The sequence below is a fragment of the Meriones unguiculatus genome, chromosome 1, assembly GCF_030254825.1.
Source record: "Meriones unguiculatus strain TT.TT164.6M chromosome 1, Bangor_MerUng_6.1, whole genome shotgun sequence".
NCBI classification, from domain to species: Eukaryota; Metazoa; Chordata; class Mammalia; order Rodentia; family Muridae; genus Meriones; species Meriones unguiculatus.
The window spans coordinates 122,361,945-122,380,774 of NC_083349.1; the positions used below are offsets into that span (position 1 = coordinate 122,361,945).

The 18,830-nt window shown below is 46.9% G+C and overlaps 1 protein-coding gene across 1 annotated transcript; it reads left to right on the forward strand.

The window, feature by feature from the left end:
• Positions 1 to 2,631: 2,631 nt before the first annotated feature.
• Positions 2,632 to 18,133, forward strand: E2f6 (E2F transcription factor 6). Its single transcript, XM_021628292.2, has 7 exons — positions 2,632 to 2,965; positions 8,143 to 8,197; positions 10,289 to 10,505; positions 11,474 to 11,629; positions 13,405 to 13,519; positions 15,825 to 15,972; positions 16,757 to 18,133. Exons 1-7 carry the CDS (start codon positions 2,858 to 2,860, stop codon positions 16,774 to 16,776), a joined length of 819 nt encoding a protein of 272 aa, XP_021483967.1. The 5' UTR covers positions 2,632 to 2,857; the 3' UTR covers positions 16,777 to 18,133.
• The last annotated feature ends 697 nt before the right edge of the window (positions 18,134 to 18,830 follow it).

Consider the following 18,830-nt stretch of genomic DNA (forward strand, 5'->3'; position numbering starts at 1 on the left):
TTGTTAGACACGTTCAATTTGTTCTTATGCTTTCTCGTCACATATCTTCACCAACCTGAGAGCTCCTAGTACTCCAGGAATGTCCCTGTCAGAGTTAGGTGTCTCTTCAGCTCCTGACCTACTATCCACCACCTCCAAAAAAAAAAAAAAATGCAACAATACAGGAATGATTTAGACCTCAACCTACAGCCACATAACTGGGCTTCTTCTGTGACTGTGGGAAGATCGAACCCTGTTCTCCCTCTCTGCAGGCCAGTGCTCAAGGTCTATCCTTAGCCTCTCACCTGATATAAGCCACACCCCTCCTCTACTGGCCTAACTCCTTTTGACTGTAGAAGCATGGTTGGTCTTCAACAAGCTGCCCAAGGGTCCAAATACCAAAATGAATTATCCACGTGAACTCAAATCGCGTGTCTACCACTAACCAGCTGGCTAGCCCTGTAGGGTACATTTCATAATCTTACTGGTCTTCGATTTCCTGATCTGTAAAATCGGGAAGAAAACTGTCCTCGGAGTTTTGCTGGCAGTGGAAGTTTGATTTTTGTTGTTGTCCTGGTTTTTCAAGACATGGTTTCTCACTGTGTAACCTAGGCTGGCCTCCAACATCCCGTGGTCCTGCCTCAGCATCTAGAGTGCTGTTATTTCGAGCATACACAACCACACTTGGCCACACCCTTCAGATTTAGTTTGAGGTTTACATGAACAAAGGTATGCAGAGTTCTTCAACAGAGGGTGGATAAGGGGGCCTTGAAATTAGCCATTCCTATTCTCCAGCGCCGATCTCTCTGAGCTCCTTTCGGTAGAGGCACTCCTAGTTACTGTAAGAAACTCTCTGCCCTGCACAAAATGAGCTCTTCCTCTTCTAAGGATAATCCCCCCACAGCCGTATTCTATTTCTATCCTCTTTCCACCCATCTCTCCTTGCTAGCTGCCATGCTCCAAGTTAAATGCTGGAGTTCCTCAGACTACAGAAGACCTCTGAGCCCTAGAAGTGTATATAATCTAGTGGGGCCCAACTTCCTCCAAAAGTCCTCCCTGCCCTCACTAAGCCCCAGGTCTGACTCCTGCAGCTCAGGATCTTCCCTCCAGCCCCAAATTTCCACATTGCTTTACCCTTTCATTCAGACACACAGGGGATGGAGACATGGCTCAGTAGAGAAGAGCACTTTCTGCCCTTCCAGGAGGGCCAGAGCATTCACATCCAGAGGCTCACAACACATGCAACTCCAGCTCAGGGGGAACCCGAAGCCTCAAGCCTCCACAGGCATTGCACTCATGTGCATGTCCCCACACACATACACATAATTTAAAAGGAAGTAAATAGGGGCTGGAGAGATGGCTCAGTGGTTAAGAGCACTGACTGTCCTTCCAGAGGACCCAGGTTCATTCCCCAGTGCCGATATGGTGGCTCACAACTGTTTTTAATTCCAGTTCCAGAGGACCTGACGCCCTCAGTGCAGACATGCATGCAGGCAAAACACCAATGCACATAAGATAAAACTAAATAAAATATTTTTAAATGTAAATGAATAAATCTTTTAAAAAGTGTACATGTCTTACCAGGTACAGTGGCACACCCCTCTAATCCCAGCACTTGGGAGGCAGAGGCAGAAGGATCTCTGTGAGTTCAAGGGAGCTCCAGGATAAGCCGGAATACATAGAGAGACCCGGTCTCAAGCAAACGAAAAAATAGCCATCTCTGTTTAAGTAAATTATCCTTTAAGTCATTTTACATAGCGACTTGATTTGGTAAGAACTCCCTACTTAACAAACTAAGACACAGAGTCTTAGAAACTGGCTCGAGACCTTATGATTTGAAAACATACCTTATGGCTCCAGGTAACTTTTTTGTTCTAGTTTAGTTTACATGTATAGGTGTTTTGCTTGCTTGTATGTCTGTCTAACATGTGTGTCCCTGGTGCCGGTGAAGACCAGAAAAGGGCATTAGATCCCCCCCTGGGCCTGGAGTTAACAGATGGTTGTGAGCCACCATATGGGTGATGGGAATTGAACTAGGGTCCTCTGGAAGGGCAGACCATGCTCTTAAATGCAGAACCATCTCTCTAGGCCCCCAATTAAAAGTATTTTATCTATCTCCTCCACTGTCATATTCAAAACAGTATCTTCTTGAGCCCAGTCTAAAACCTGATACAATAAGGAATCAAAACCTGATACAGCAAGTGGAAAAATTTTTAAAAAAAAAAAAGGGGGGGTTTGTGGCTTTAGGACAAAGTCTGCTCCCACGGACACACTTCAGCTGGCTTCGATTTCAAACACGTGATCTTGCTGCCTGAGCCTCTATGGCGCTGGGCTTAGAAGCATGCGCCTTTTGGTCACTAGGATGGCTTGTTTACGAGCATGTGCTAGGCATCTTCAGATGCTTGATGGGTGCCCGACAGTCTCTCGGGACTCAGAACCTGCAGTCCGCCGGTGGGGATGTGGGAACGTCCGCTCCGGTCCCCCTGAATCCCTGCTCCACCTCTTTGTTTTCTTTCGCCATCCTTTCTGAGGATCCATCCTCCGGCATACCCGTGCGCCAGCAGCGGGCGAGGACTGGGGCGCGCGGGAGAGCGCCACGGAAGACAGTGCGCATGTGCAAAGGCCGGCGCACTGCGCATGCGGGAAGATGGCCGGCCCGGGAACCTGAGCGCCTCCGCGGTCACCCCTGGTCCCCTTCGCGCCTGAGCGCAGCGCTGGGCGAGAGGGGTCGCGGTGCTCCGTGGGTGGATCCGCGGCGCCCCGTGGGTGGAGCGGGCGGCCGGGGCGGCGCTGAAGGGGCTGCGGGGCCGGGAACGCGCGCGCCGAGCCCGCCGGGGAAGGCGGGAGGGCGCGTGGGGCGCGAGGGGCGCGGGGCAGCATGAGTCAGCAGCGGCCGGCGCGGAGACTGCCCAGCCTGCTGGTGGACCCGGCGCAGGAAACCGTGCGCCGCCGCTGCCGGGACCCCATCAACGTGGAGACCCTACTGGTGAGCGGGGGTCAGGGGCTACTGGGGGTCACGTGCTGCGGGGCGTACTCCTGGCTTCGGACCCTCTGCATCCGGTCGCTTGGTGCCCGGGGCTCAGAGCCCTGCACCTCCGATTCTTGAACCGCCTTGTGTTTTTTACTTGTTCCTATTCCATTTACTTACTTGGTGGAGGCAGGGGGTAGGTGCGGTCGCGGGTTCCAGGGAGTCGCGTTTAGAACTTGGAAGGCAACTTGGGGAAGTCTGTTCCTTGCCTCCACAGTGGTTCGCGGGCTGGAACTCAGGTTGAGTTTTTAAAGCTTGGTGGCAAGTACCTTAACCAACTGAGCGATTTTGGTGTTTGACAGGGGAAATGAAAGAGCGACAGTTCCCTCCGTTCTGTGCTTCCCACCGCTCTCAGGACCCCTGCTGGATCGTCCTTTGTCCATATCTCCTGATTTCTCTCCAAGGCAAGCAATATCCAAGCCATTCCGGCCAATCCTTGCCAGATAGTTCATGAGCTTTGCCTTGTCTGACTCCTCACAACAACCTTGAGACTGTTATTCTTGTCTTAAGTTTGTCAGAACAGTCTCAGAGATATGTGACTTGCCTGTGGCTAAGTAATGAGGAAACTGGGAGGAACCTCAGAATGACTGCAAGTGACAGCCTTTCCTAATTTCTTTCCCTTCTTTTGCTTTTTTTTTTTTTTAAGTGATTTCTATTCAGTTTCTACTTGATCGTACATTACCGCCAGCACTGTGCTGAGGATTTGGGTCCTAAGCACCCTCTAGATTACTGTAAACAAGATCACTGTAGGTTTTGTCAATGCTGGTATCAGTCTCATACCTTATCTTGTGTGGCAGCTAACCACTCACTCTTGGCTTAGAACTCTGTTGTGTCTTTAACAGCCACAGTGGGTCCCCTTGTCCCTTTCTCCTTTCTTTTCAGACATGTGGTGTCTCTCTACAGTTTGTTCATGTAGGTGATCTCTCACTACCCCTTAACTTGTGGCCTATAACCATGGAGTTTCTTGAGGATTTGATAGACACTTTACCTGCTCACACTGGTAAAACCACTTAGCTTTTCATGTTGCATGAGAAGATAAGGTCCTCCTAAGTCTTAGATATTCTTAGCCAATCTGGTGATATCAGTTGCTTCGAGGTAACTCCCAAATCTAATACATTTTTTTTTCCAGAGCATTCCAGCTGTAAGTTAGATGTCCCTACTTAGATATAAAACTTTTTAAACATATTATGTCTGTGTGTATGTACTGGTGTGTACTGTGTGTGTACTGGTGCCCACAGAGGCCAGAAGAGGGAGTCAGGTCATCTGGAGCTAAAGTTAACAAGTGGTTGTGTGCTGGCATGTGGATGATGGGAACTGAACTCAGCCCACTAGAACAGCAAACGCTTGTAACTGCTGAGCCATCTTTCCAGCCACAGATTTCAGATTGTTATATCCGATGCCAGATTCACGGTCCCCTTGCCTCATTCTCACTGTAATGTTGCCATGCCTGCTGTGGTGCCCAAGCATTGCTCTGTTACCTTTTCTCTCTTCAAGGATTGCCTCCAGATACCCAGGCCCACACTCATCTCAGGTCTCTGAAGTTATTGACATCAGTAGCTGTCATCAACTGCTATTCAGTGTTCTAATGCCATCTCAAGCAGTTTCCTGCCGCTGTTGCCACCCTTCACTGTTGTGTGTTTTTTTTCTCCCGTAATTGTCTCAAAAGAGTGTTTCTGATCTCATTTGGCCAAAGAATATAATTGTGATTCCTTAGTGCTCCCAGGACAGAGTAGAAACCTCTTAACATAATCTGGCTCCAGGTTTGTTGTTGCTAAATATTATTTTGTGTGTGTGTGTTTCCATACTCCATCCTTGGCCCTGTTTTCTCAAGTTAATATTGTCATCGAGGTGTCTGAAATCCAGATGTATAGATAACTTGTCTTTAGACGAGTATCTTTAGCCCTTCCTTAGCCTCAAGACTTGTTAGTCATACTCTGTGTGCCCTAGAGCAATGCTGTGCTTGACTGCTCCCTTCTCCGCAGAGCTTTTGTCTTTCTGTCCATTTCATGCTGTACTGAAGATCTATCTGGCCATGCACAAAATGATTAAGCAAAAAGTTAATAAAGTCAGAACTCTGTATTTTCTTGCCTGTAAAAGAGTGACTTAAGGCTGATGTAGTAACACACGCCTTTAATCCCAGCACTCAAAAGGAAGAGGTAGGTAGATTTCTGTGAGTTGGAGCCAGCCTGGTCTACAAAGTGAGTCCAGGACCTAGGGCTCTGTTAACAGAAGAAAAAGAAACTTGTCTGTCGTTTTAATTGACTAAGAAATGTGAAGATTTAATAAGCCGTTGTGCAGGGCAGTTATATGTCTTGCTGAGTTGCCAGGATAAATTGCTTAAACCAGATCTGGGCTTTGAGCAGGGAGACAATAGTGCTGGATGGAGGTGAACTTGGTTTGCACATTAGAATATAGGGAAGTTCTTGCCCAATGACATGAATGCAGTCACCTTGGAGCGGTCACCTTCAGTGAGCTCCTGAAGGAGCATTGCTCCCACACAGGGAGCTAGTACAGAGAGGCCTCTGCATAGAGAGAACTAGCTATTTAGGAGGCAGTGCCGAGGACATCAGTCTCTAAATGTCACCTTTTTATTTTTCTCTCCCACCTTTAAAGATTCTAGCCAGGTGTGGAGGCCCAGTTCTGTAATGCTAGTCCTTGGGCGACAGAGGCAGGAGGATGGTGAGTTAAAGGCCTATCTGGCCTGTGTAGCAAGCTCCAGGCCAACCTGGGCTGTACAATAAGATCCCGATCCCATCCTTATCCCATCCCTCCAAACAGAAGATTCTGAAGCTGCTCAAAGCTGTAGATGTAAGGGATGGGGCCCAGGGATGGTAGTGTAGCACTTTGTGTTCCCAGATGTAGGCACAGAGGTTTCTAGACGTGACAGTGGAGCAGCAAGGAAGTGGTTGGGAACATGTCAAATGTGCAACTCACTTACCGGATCACTGCTGAGTGTTCTCTGACAGTCCTGAGGTCTGTGATGGTATCCGCTGGGGTGGGGAGGGGTCTGGTCTTCTGCCCTTATGTCCATGTGGCCCCAAGATGGCTTTGTGGCTTCACAGAGAGTATTAGCCAGGCATGGTGAGCACACTTAAGTGTCCCAGCACTCAGGAGGCTGAAGCAGGAGGACGGCACGATTAAAACCAGCCTGACCTGCACAGGGACTTCTACAATAGTCAGGACAGGATAGCAAGACGCTGTCTTAGAAAGAGGAGGGATTTCATACCCAGGGGAGAAAACCAATGATGGTTTGGAATCCGTTTCCTGTGTCAGTGCAGCTGGTGTGTAATGGATCTGCATTTATTGCAGGTTGGGCATCCTTTCTCGTGTCTAATTGGAGTGCTGTCCCTGTACCAACCTGGGCAAGCAGAAGAGGTGCCCTTCTAAAGCAAATGGCCAGCCGGTAGGGAGGCAGTCTGTGCAGAGCTTGGCCTTGCTGCTGTACGTTAAGAAAGAAAGCTTCTGCAGCAGGTGGCTCTGAGTGCATACTTAAACCTCAGGATACCTGTTCACACACGCTTTTCACATCAGTGTGAGAGGCTGGGGTTATTTCTCAGTTCAAGAAACTTGCTTTGAGGCCAGAGTGTGTGCTCAGTTGGTAGTGTTTACTTAGCATACACGGAACCCTGGGTTCAATCCCTGGGACCAAATAAATGGGCATTGAGGCACACACCTGCAATCTTGGCCCTCAATGGAGACAGGAAACCCAAAAATTCAAAGTCATCCTTATGAACAGGTTGACTTTGAGGTTAGCGTGGGTGGTATGAGACCTTTCTCAAAAAGCCTTAGAGGCCAGCATGATAGCAAGGTAGGTTATGGCACCTGCTGCCAAGCCCGACAGCCTGAGTTCAAGCTTCCGGGAACCATATGGTGGGAGGAAAGAACCAACTCCACAGGTTGCCCTCTGATTTCCACATGTACACCATTGCACCTACACACACGAAATACATAAATGTAAGGGAGAGGGGAGCCTTGCTTCAATAGCTAGGCCCTGTCACAGTGTGTTTGGAGAAGGGTTACATGCAAAAATAGCAGTGACCATCGGTCACACTTGTCTGTGGTCGACTTTCACAGGACTGCTTCAGAGTTCTGATACTGGATGCCGTTGCCGGCAGAGTTGAGAGCTAGTCCCTGCCTGTGGGAGAAGCATCCATCTTCAGTGTTACACAGATTGTTATATCCGATGCCAGATTCACAGTCCCCTTGCCTCATTCTCACCGTAATGTCAGCAGGGGACGGGCTCATTTCAGTCCCAGACTGCCCTAAACTGCTTTTGTGGCAAGAAGTCATCTCAAGTGCACCTGCTACCAGATGTTCTCATCTTGTCAGAGGTGAAGAATCACCTACAGAGGCTCCGTAGCTCCGGTGTGAGCAGCTTCCCTGTTGTCCCCTGACTTCCAGCTGTTCCACTGCTGGCCTCCAGGTGCCCCACGCCTGGCCCTTTAACCAGCCTCCCATCCCATTTGTGCCACATTCATAGACCATGAGCGAGATTGTCATAGACCTTCAGTACGGTCTTTATGTGGTTGGTCCTCTTTCCAGCTGTGAAACTAGACTATTCCCACATGGCCATAGCGTGTACTTATGCAGGGAGCAAAAACAATTCGTAAATGTATCGCAAGTCATCCAAGTTTACTTATCTTCAGCAGCCTCCGAGTAGTCGGCAGCATGGCGAGAACAACACCGGGGCTGCCGCCAGTTGCCTGGTTGTTTCAGTAATTTAACAGTGTATTTACTTCTCTATCCATAGCACATACTGCTTCCCATTACTTCTTTAAGGCTTCTGACGGTTCGTTAATGGGGGTGCGTGGCTGACTGAGAGAGTTGGTGAGCAAATTAGCCTTCCTTACCGTCATTCTCCCCAGCGCCTGCATAGAGGAGTGTCTGTCAGAAGGTTCCCACTTACCATCTTCCGCCGGCCTTCCTTGAGTCACACGGAAGCACACGCAGCCTGAGAGGGTCCTTACAGGGGGTTACACCACAGACAAGGTGCAGCTTGGAAAGACCCTTTTTCTCACACCCTCATTACCTCAGGATGGGGGGGCTTTAAAAAAACTATCATTGAACAAAGTCAATTTATTTGCATTGCTGTTTATAAAATGTGAGTTAATTTTTGTTGGTTTTTTTCTTTCCAGCCATCAAAAATAAGGATTAATCTAGAAGAAAACGTACAGTATGTGTCCATGAGAAGTAAGTTGATTCCTAAGTAGGTTTGGATTTTATAGTTTGAGAGTCATGTGCTTGGTTTTGAGAAGTAGAACAGCAGCACAGGGTACCTTGGTGGCTGAAGTTGAGGGTGGATGGGGGTGTGGTGTCTGTGCCCCTCTCATAGTGCAGTGGCAGCACCACGTGGCAGCATAGCCTCCTGCCTGCATGCTTTCCTCTTCCTGGCTTTGCTCTGTCATGGGGTCTCGTTTAGGATACTGGATGATCTTTGTGCTTGGCGGCCCCTCCATTGATTTCCTCCTGATTTGGTCCTCCTCATGGGCAGATTTTTCCTTTATGGATGCCCAGGTATCTCTCTCAGAAACCATCTTGTGTTTGCCTGAGCATCTGCCACCATCTCCCCTGTGGCTGGTCAGTGAGTTGAGTCAGCTTGACCTTTGAAGTGTTTTTTCAACTGGCCCACACCAACTGATGATGACATCTGCATGAATGACCGATGCTTCAGAATACACCTGTGGATAGTCATTCATCATAAATGAGTAGGCCAAGCCCAGAAAGGTTAAGCAGCTCTCTCAGAGTCAGTGTTGCATCCCATGTGTACAGCTGTGGAGCTGCAGTCTTCATCCTGTCTGTATAGGCCGCACCTCTGCCTGTCGGCTCTGACTCCCAAGCCCAGTCAGGGCTCTGCTAGCAATTCTACCCCTAGTCTGGACGCCAGTGAGTGCCCAGTTCTCAGGTGTTACTTTGTCCCTCCTTGAAGTTGGGAGCTTCCCCTCTTCATCTTCCTGTGTTGCTCCCAACATCCTCCCAGTCCTCCACTCCAGCAAAGATTGCATTTCATGCTCTCAAGTGACTTTGAATACTGCTCAGCACATACCTCTGTTTAGAGCAGAGGTCCTTATCAGGCCCATGCAGTTCTCTTGGTTGGAGAGGTGTCCCCACAGCAGCCCTTGTTAGAGAGATGTTCCGTTAGATTTGTTCTTTATAAAATGGCTGACATTCTCGGAATGTGCTTATAACCCGAGCTAATAAGATTAAAATGTACCCAATAAACATCTAGCCAGTGAGTGAGTATAAAGTGAGAATACTGAAACCTGGCTTGTCTTGTGAGCACTATTGGAGTTTATGTACCCAAGTACTAGGATAACTCAGTAAATACTCCATGCATTTAGATGTGAAGCCATCAAGAATAATGAATTAAGCCAGGTAGGAGTGGTGCACCCCTTTAATCCCAGCACTTGAAGTCAGAAGCAAGCGAAACTCAGAGTTCAAGGCCAGCCTAGTCAACAGAGTGAGTTTCAGGACAGCGAGGGCAACACAGAAACCCTGTCTTGGAAAATGAATGAAGTATATTTGTTCATACATCATGATGTTCACAATAGTAAAAGAACATATTACAAAATGATACCTTCCTACTTTTGCTTTTAAAAACTGTATGTATGGATGCCTGGAGAGATGGCTCAGTAGTTAAGAGCACTTGTTGTTCTTCCAGGGGACCCATATTGATTCCCAGCACCTATACAGTGGCTCACAACCACCTGCAACTCCATTTCCAGGGGATCCTATGCTTTTTTCTGACCTCTGTGGATACTGGACACACACATGGTGTGCGCACATGCAAGCAGAACACTCTTATACATAAAATAAGTTGCTCAGTGATGAGGTGCTTGCCTGGCATCTGTGGGCCTGGTTCATGATGCCTCAACAACACCCCCAAGGAAGAATGACTAAAAACTGTATATTGTATTTTGGCAGATTACATGTATGGAACGAAGGCATTTAATTGTGAAATCATTTCTAGCCCTGTTCCTGTGTAGTGTGGAGATGGTTACAGAAATTTCTTCTCTGATAAGAGATACCAGACTTGTATAAATAAATACTAGTGGAAACAGGTAATTAGTGGAAACTCACACTGGCCTTTATTGAAACCTGATGCCTTTGCTTAGACCAGCTGAGGCTTTCATCCAGCTAGAGAAATGTTTCCATAGAAACTACTAGTGACGGATTATTGCAAGGGGGTTTCTGTGGCTGTCTGTTCTGATCCTGAGGGAATAAGCGTCTGATCAAGAGGGCTGAGAAGTGTGGGGTCATGTGGTCCTGTGTCCTCATTTACAGAAGCTCTGAAAGTGAAGAGGCCCCGTTTTGATGTGTCACTGGTGTACTTAACTCGAAAGTTTATGGATCTTGTCAGATCTGCCCCTGGGGGCATCCTTGACTTAAACAAGGTTGCCACAAAACTGGGAGTCCGGAAAAGGCGTGTGTACGACATCACCAACGTCTTGGATGGCATCGAGCTTGTGGAAAAGAAATCCAAGAACCACATACGGTGGATGTGAGTTGCTGCCCGTCATTCTCTGCTCCTTCCCCTTCTCTTTGAGTGAGTGGCAGTCCTGCCCAGCTGCTGCAGTGTTTGGGGATAGAAAGTGGAGTTGTTATGATTCTTCTCAGGCAAAAGTTGGTTAAGGTTTTCTTGTCTCACAGTACACTTAAATGTATGTGACTACTTAGGGGGAAATGGGAACATTAGCTGCAGAGTACTGTTCACATGCTGTGGAAAACCTAAATGGAATAAGGCAGTTAATTAGTTAATTTTCCCATTACAATCATAAAAATGAAACCACTGAGGGGATTTTTAAAATGGATTTCCTTAGTAAAAATTAGTAACTGAAGACATGATTCTCAAGAGCAGTGTAGTGCACAGCCCAAAAACCAGCTCCCCGGGTTGCAATTGGATCTCTCCAGGGAGGAGCAGGCATCTGCGTTCTGAGCGGGTACACTGGGTGACTGTGACGCTGACACACTGCCCTGGCTGTAATACCCAAAAGGCCCGAAGATAGGACATGGACGGAGCTGTGTGCATGCGCACACAGAAGAGAGCTGCAAACTTAGGAAAAAGAATTTCCGCATTCGAGTACATCAGAGATACCACAGGCAGATGTAAAACCCAAAGATCATCAGATGACTAAACGAATGTTAGAGGAAAGGGGTTCGTGAAGGACACTGGTTGAGGAAAAATACAGGCAACCTGATGCGACCATACTCCTTTAGGGTACTGTGTAGTCATTTAAATCCCAGCACTGGGGAGGCAGAGGCAGGTGGCTCTCTGTGAGTTCAAGGCCAGCCAAGGCTACATAGAGAGACCCTGTCCCAAGAAAAGAACAGGCATAACCACCCAGACAGTGTTAAAGGAAACGCAGACATGAGGTTCTAGCAGGTTTTCTCACTTGGCCAGCTGTCCCTCATAGACAGCCTTGCTCTCCTCCCAGCAGCTGCTGACCGTGTGTTTGTCTCCTTCTGCAGAGGCTCTGACCTGAACAACTTTGGAGCCGTACCCCAGCAGAAGAAGCTGCAGGCCGAGCTCTCTGACCTGTCGGCGATGGAAGACGCCTTGGATGAGTTGATTAAAGATTGTGCTCAGCAACTGTTGGAGTTAACAGATGACAAAGAAAATGAAAGATATCCTTCCATCCATACCTTTTTAGAATTTCTGCTTCCAAAGTAGATGATGTGTTAGGGAGAGCTTGGGGATACATATTCAGGATAGAAAATTAGGTCCTTAAAAGTTAGAGTAAATTGAAGTTTGGTGCTGTAACCTCAGACATACAGAAGCAATCATGTTGGTTGTAGCTTCTTTGTGTTTAATGGTTAAGTCATCGTGACAGTTGGCAGTGACAGACTCAGCTTGCTGTTGCTACTTAAATTAAGGAGTGTTTCTTTATTTCTGTATTTTCTGTCCTGCACAGTGAAGTGTTTGTCAGCTTTTGTGAAAGTCAGGTTTTCCCTAATCTGTGGGCTAATTTATTTCTAAAACATTGCCACTGCGTTAATGTCACCGGTTGTGGTGCAACACGCTGATAGAATTTGCTAAAAGAGGCAGAGGCAGGAGGATCACGAGTTCGAGGCCAGCCTGAATTAGTGTCTGAGCTCAGCACTCCACGCAGAAGCTCATGGAACAGGACCCAGAAGAGGCTGGTTGGTCCTCTGCGTCTGCTTCTCCCGGGCCCCAAGACTGTTCTGCTGTCTGTGACTTTCAGTGCCCTCTCTGAGTGCCTGTGAATTTGAGCTGCCCCTCGATTCATGCTCCCTCTACTCTGCACGGCAGCCAAATCCTATTACCACAGGACAGATGTTAGAAAATGGACGCCAAGGCTCGCAATGCCACAGCCAACCAGAGAGTCTGTAGTCTAAAAGAAAGGAAGCCAGAGAAACTGGATTGAGTGAAGCGTCCAGCAACATGTAGAAGGAGTTGAGAGGCATTGGATGATTGAAATGCTTTTAAAGGGAGATCACAGGTGCATGGCAGCATGGAGAACTTGCTTCCAGTTCTTCCTGTTCTGGAGACTAGTTTTCCCTGCCTTCTGGAGGATTCTTACCCAAACCCGGAGTGCTTTTTTCTCAAGTTCTCTTAGAAAGTGCTAGCATTAACTCTAGGAGTGAGAATGTACACTGAACGTACTGTAGGTGGGGATTTGAGCATAGTGGTCCCCCTGAACTGTGGTTTTGCTTTCTGTAATTTCTGCTGCCACAATCAGCTATGATATAAGAGTTTTAAGTCAAAATTCTAGAATTTGGTGTTTTTTTTAAATAATTTTTAGTATGCTCTATGTTGTAGCTGCACTCTTCTTATTGATTTCTTACCATGCCTAATTTATAAATTCAATCTTATTATAGAACTGTACTGTAGGAAAATGCACACTGCATGTTGGGTTTGGTATTAATCTATGGCTTTCGACGTCCACTGGGGATTTGAAACAGCTGTACCCAACCCTTTATGTTTAGGATTCAGGCTTTATTAATTTTTTTTCTCCAGGCATTGCTATAATCAGTATTTGGTATAAAGGAGCTCTTTGAATTACAAATATTATAAAACACCATAAAATCTTAATTCTTTTTTGAAATAATTATCATGAAGTTTTTTTTTGTTTTTTTTTTGTTTTTTTTCTGACTGCTTCCCTTCATTGTAAGGTTGTATCCTGTAAATGCTAAGCTATTCTAGTACCTGCATTCACTTAAGAGATGGTGATATGGCTGTGTGTGGTGGCACACACCTTTATTCCCAGCACTCAGGAGGCAGATAAAGGCAGGTCTCCGAGTTCAAGGCTAGCCTGGTCTATACAGTAAGTTCCAGGCCAGCCAGTGCAAAATAGTAAGACTTTGCCTCAAAAAAAAACAGGGACAGGGCTGGGGGTTGGTGATGCGCCCCTTTTGTCAGATCCTTGACCACGTTTCACACTAGCGTACGTGACCTATCAAGATATCCACAGCATTCAAGCTTTCCACGAACAGATTGTCATTGCAGTGAAGGCTCCAGAGGAAACCAGACTGGATGTTCCGGCTCCCAGAGAAGTAGGTAGCACTGTGCTGCAGAAAGGATTTTCAAAGGGAGGACCTGAGTTAGCTGCCATGTCTGTGACCACTACAGTCACGTATTAACTTTGTGCTTGTCAGACTATACCCCTGTTAGCTTAACTATGAGTGAGGTAGTCCTGGTAATCTTCTCAGAGATGAGAGAGCCAAGGACAGAGAGGGAGAAGTACTTCAGGAGCCCCCATGGTGACCAGCAGGACCAGGCATAGGACAGAGTTTGGCTTGCAAGCACTCTTCAGCCATGCTGCTGCTGATGGGCCATGGAAGCATTGGTCTTAAAGTTCTGAAAGTAATAGCTGTTACTGTCAGAGCTTCAGTGACCTCACCAAAGATCAAGAATGAGCTACGACACTGAGTCACAGGTGCACAACATTTGTAAGATCAGCCTTTGTGTCCACTGCCAGCTACTTCAGCAAAGTTTGTGTTGACAGTAATTGTCACCGGAAAGCTACTTGGTGAGGTGGCTTTCTGGGGTCAGATCCAAAGCCAGTGGCCCGTCTCAACACAGATCATGGAGTTCTGACAGCTGGGTAGCCCCCAGGCTGCACATGCCCAGCCCTTCATTGCGATAGTGAAGGATGCTCCCACCATCCTCCTTTCTTCTGTCCCCAGCAGAGCACTGTCCAAGTGAGACCCTGTTACCTGACAGTGGGTCATCAGTCATGAAGGAGCACTAGCTTTTCCCTCCGTCACATTCAGATGGTGACTTGATGGCATTCCCTAGTTTGATTCGGATTTAGGACAAGTATCCAAGTAACACATTTAGGATGAGTTACTCCACAGATGCTGAAACTCTTTCAAACTGACTAGCCACTAATCTTGCAGCACAGCTTTTCTTTGGGGTATGCTAATCCATCTACAGGAACCAATGGGGCTTGGTGTCTCGATGCTCTGATCTGCTTGACTGTAATTGCTAAATCGCTCTGAGCCTCTGAGCTCATCCTGAGCCTCTTTTGTTCCCATTTAGAACTCCGTGATTGAGGTCCTCCAGGCTGGCTGTTTTCAGCACTGTGCTGGGCCAGTGGATACTAGTGTGTACTGTGTGCCTGGTAGAGGGCTGGCACGGTGAACTTCAGCTCATTCTGGCTTCCTTCTTGTTCGTGTAAATAGTTTTGTTTAGATATCACCCATCCGCTTTTCTGCTACCATGGCAAAGTTAAGTAATTGTGACAGAGACGGTGTGGCCTAAAAAGTCCCTCTTTTTAATTTGTTTTAAAAGCTTCTGTGTAATCGTGTGGGGATATGTGCACCTCAGTGCAAATGCCCATGGAGGCCTCAGCGTTGGCTTCCCTGGAACTGGAGCTACAGGTGGTTGTGATTGTCATGATATGGGTGATCTTCCTCAAGAGGGACCAGTGAGCCATACCTTAGTTCCCCAGGAATCTGTTTACAGAATGATTTTGTGGCTGGCAAACTTTGAAGTCCTTTCTATTGACTGTCAGTTAGGAGCAACATTGTTTTCTTGCATTATTTAATGGTAAAAGGTTTCCCTGGCTCTCCAGTCACCCAACTTTTGTCAGTCTGTCTCAACTGTCTGGTACCAGGTCAGACATAAAGTTTAGAGTCTCTCTAAGGAACAATAACTCACCCATTTGCTTGGAGGAAACACCATAGTGGACAAAGAGCTGCAGCAACGGTGGTGTCTAGACCAACCTGTCCATGTGGATGTGGAAAGGGAGGGCTTGAGGAGAGCCAGGCCAGCTCCCAATGGGAAAGACAAGGAGTCGTAACTGAAAATGCCCCTTCCACGTTGAGCCGCTAAATACAAGCAAACACATTTTTAATTTCTTGTGGGAAAACCATTGGTACTTGCTTCTGGGTAAATTAAACTGAGGCCAGAGAACAACCATCATTTAACATAGCTCTCTTTGCACTTGATGTTTCGAATTACACAAGGCATGTTTTGATTGCATCCTTTCCTCTTACATCATTTAACTGGACAGGAGAATAGCCTTCCAGTGACCTCAGTACCTCTGCACTAGTTTGGAACCCAAAGCCCTTACTGTACAGCAGAGTTGGGTACTCCAGAGCTCTCTGCCACCAGAGGAGGAGCAGCTTCCGAGGACTCAGCTTTCAGTGCGGTAGCTCCAAGACCATTGCTGCTCACATGGCTAAGCAGAGGTCTTAACTGGGGAGTGGCCAGTAGTTTAAAATGTAGTGACAGTTGGAAGCATGCTTTTCTCAGATGCACAGTAGAAAGGAAACTACAAGAATTGAAGTTCATTGAAAAACTGTGATTAGTGGATGCCGTGCTCACCTGTATGGTTTCTGCATCCCTTGCTAGGATTCTATCACAGTGCATATCAGGAGCACCAAAGGACCCATTGATGTCTATCTGTGCGAAGTAGAACAGAACCACTCAAGTGGTAAAATGACCGATGGAATAGGAGCCTCTCCATCTAAAAGTAGACATCCGGAATGCCCAGAGAAAGGTAAACAGACCACTTTTACGATTAGAGAAATACCATGGTTCTAATACTTTGTATATAACCTGCAAACATATCTGTAAGGGTTTTTTTTTATGATTTATGTTTATTTTTAATTGTGTGTGTATGTGTGTCTGTGTGTGGGTATGTGCACATGAGTGCAGGTGCCCTTGCAGGCCAAAGAGACCCCCTGGAGCTGGATTACAGGCACTTGTGTGCTCACGTGAGTGTAGGTGCCATTGCAGGCCAAAGGTGTTGGCTCCAGTGGAGCTATAATTACAGGCGCTTATGAGATGTGGGTGCTAGAAAAGGAACCCTGATCCTCACGAACAGCAGTGGAAGCCCTTCCCTTCTGTGCCATTTCTCCAGCCTCTGTTTAAGATACTTTTGTGCATCCTATATCCCATGCACTCCTGAAATCCCAGCACTGGGAAAGCTAAAGCAAGAAGATCCAGATTGCAAACCAGCCTCAGCTACATAGAGGGCCTGACTCTTAAAAACTCTGTGACTGTGTTCGGCACCATTTTAGTATGGTGAAGAGAGCTTTAGAGTTGGTTTTGTGGGGGCACCAGCTCATGTACTCTGGGCAAAAGAGGCTGTCTGCATTCTCTAGCAGGTGCTTTCCAACCACAGGCTTGGAGTGCCTGTTGGTCTGTGAGCCTGAAAAGTTCATTTCTGCCATTGGTGTGAGAGTAGTTTCTTGACCAGGGGACTTCATTCCTTTTAAACTGCTGAATCATGTGCTCAGCTGCTGTTACAGCCACCACTCAGTCTCTTTGTCTTATTTCAGAAGACAAGCCTCCTCAGTGAGGTGAGAGGAACTACTCAGAGGGAGTGGCTGACAGCACTGCAAAGTGATGAAGGCTTTTGGAGCATCCTGCGTAGATGAATTATGTACCGATTTGATCCTCAGCAATAAGTCTCCGTGGAGTGCTCTTGTTCTCATTCTAAGTCCGTAGCAGCGTTGAAGGCCAGTAGTGTTCTCTAGTAGCTTCCTGCTTCAGTTCCTGGATGGTTTCCACATTCAAAAAAAGCGCTTTCGATAATCCTTCACTGCCTTTTGTCAGTGAAATGGACCTCTTGCCTTCTGAAATAATTTTATCACAAAGAATGTCACAAGAACAGACATCTGGCCAGCTGGCCGTGGACTCCGCCCTGCCCTGATGGATGGTGTTAGTTGCCTTACAGTGGTTCACATTTGCAGTGAGGTGCTGTGCGCTGGTGAGGCGCACACACGGGGCCAAATGTGGCACCTTTGTATATATCTGTATCATGTTTAGATTGCTTATGAAATGTGTCTGAGTGACACTTCTACCCTAAACAGCCAAAATAATGTATATAGGGAAAATGACAGACAACGCTCTACTTCCTCCGTACCCGTAACTTATTAGAACCCTCTGAATGGGGGTGAGAGGAGTTTTTTTTTAAAGTTTTATGTGAAGAAGTTTCACAGATGCCTGTACATTTAGCTTCATGTACTGAAAGTATTTTAATACGGTCCCCAGTGCTACAGTTGGAGTCAGCTACTTCTTGATTCTAAGCTGCCTACAGAGTCGTATGTCCCCGTAGATTGGTGGCATGCCTCAAGGCACTGGGGGAAACTACAGAAATGCCGTCTGGCAGTGGATCAGTTCACCACAACGTGAATTTGGTCATGGTGAAATTAAAAGCATTATTATGCTTCTTGTGAGCAGATCTCACAATGTGTTTCTGCGTGCAGCCTTGCTCCTCCACAGAGGGGCTTACCTCCCGTGCATTGTACCCTGCCCACACTCAACTCTCGTCCCGCCTTCCCAAGCACCCAGCTATTTCTACCTCAGTGGGTAAGTCATTTACCTCTCTGTGCCTCAGTTTACTCAGTAATCTTACCACTAGACTGTGAGCTCCGCAAGAGACCTTTTTCATAGTTGTGCTCAGTACCGTGCACCACGCCTAGTCCAGAACAAGTGCCCAATAAATGTCTAGCAAACAGGTGAGCGGGCGAGTGCGGCGTGGGGCTGATAGGACCTGGCTTGTTGTACAGGAGTCTGGGACGCATCATCAGTATGTTAAATCTCCCTTGCTTTACAAAAGATTTGAAGCAACTTGAAATAACAACTGTGTATACAAAAAAAAAAAAAAAAGATTTAAAATAGGGATCCAAAATTAAAATATTTTAAAAAAATAACACTGCCTGCCCTGTGTTCTTTATTCACAGTGAGCCCAGCAACCTGCTGGTGTATTTCAAGATTCCTCGAAAGTACCATTTTTGGCCTCCAGGTGTTCCCTCCTTATATATAAAAGGTTGTTGTTTGAAATTAGCCAAAGAAAGTCTTAGAACAGTGTTCTCAACCTTCCTAATGCTTCGACCCTTTCATACAGTTCCATGTTGTGACGCCTAACCATAAAATTATTTTTGTTGCTACTTTATAGCAGTAATTCTGCTGCTGTTATCATAATGTGAACATCTGTGTTTTCTGATGGTCTTAGGGAAACCCCTGTGAAAGGGTTGTTTGACCCCCAAAGGGGTTGCGACCCACAGGTTGAGCACTGCTGGCTTAGAAGGTACTCCGTTTCCTCATTGGACTAGTTGGTGGAATGATTTGATGAGACAGGGAATGCAAGAGAAACGGCAAATGGGTAACAGACTTTAGACACACATTTGATGAAGGGATAGTTCTGGCATCTGTGTATAGAGGCCTAAGCCCCCAGGAACTGCTGAGCTTTGTGGAGCACACTGGCAGATGTTGGTTCATGTGTGATAGTTAAAACCAGGAGAGGAATTCATCCAATGAGATACCACCACAGAGGAGCAGGTAGGTCTGGAGAATGTGGAAGAATGAGTAACAAAAGACAGGGCAAGCAGAGGGTGGTGGGTTTGGAGG

Bases quoted from the DNA above. Each gene is read 5' to 3' on its own strand.
- E2f6 (XM_021628292.2), top strand. From the start codon at position 2,858: ATGAGTCAGCAGCGGCCGGCGCGGAGACTGCCCAGCCTGCTGGTGGAC. The intron at 2,966-8,142 runs GTGAGCGGGGGT...TTTTCTTTCCAG, and splicing joins TCAACGTGGAGACCCTACTG to CCATCAAAAATAAGGATTAA. The intron at 11,630-13,404 runs ATATCCTTCCAT...ACCACGTTTCAC, and splicing joins GATGACAAAGAAAATGAAAG to ACTAGCGTACGTGACCTATC.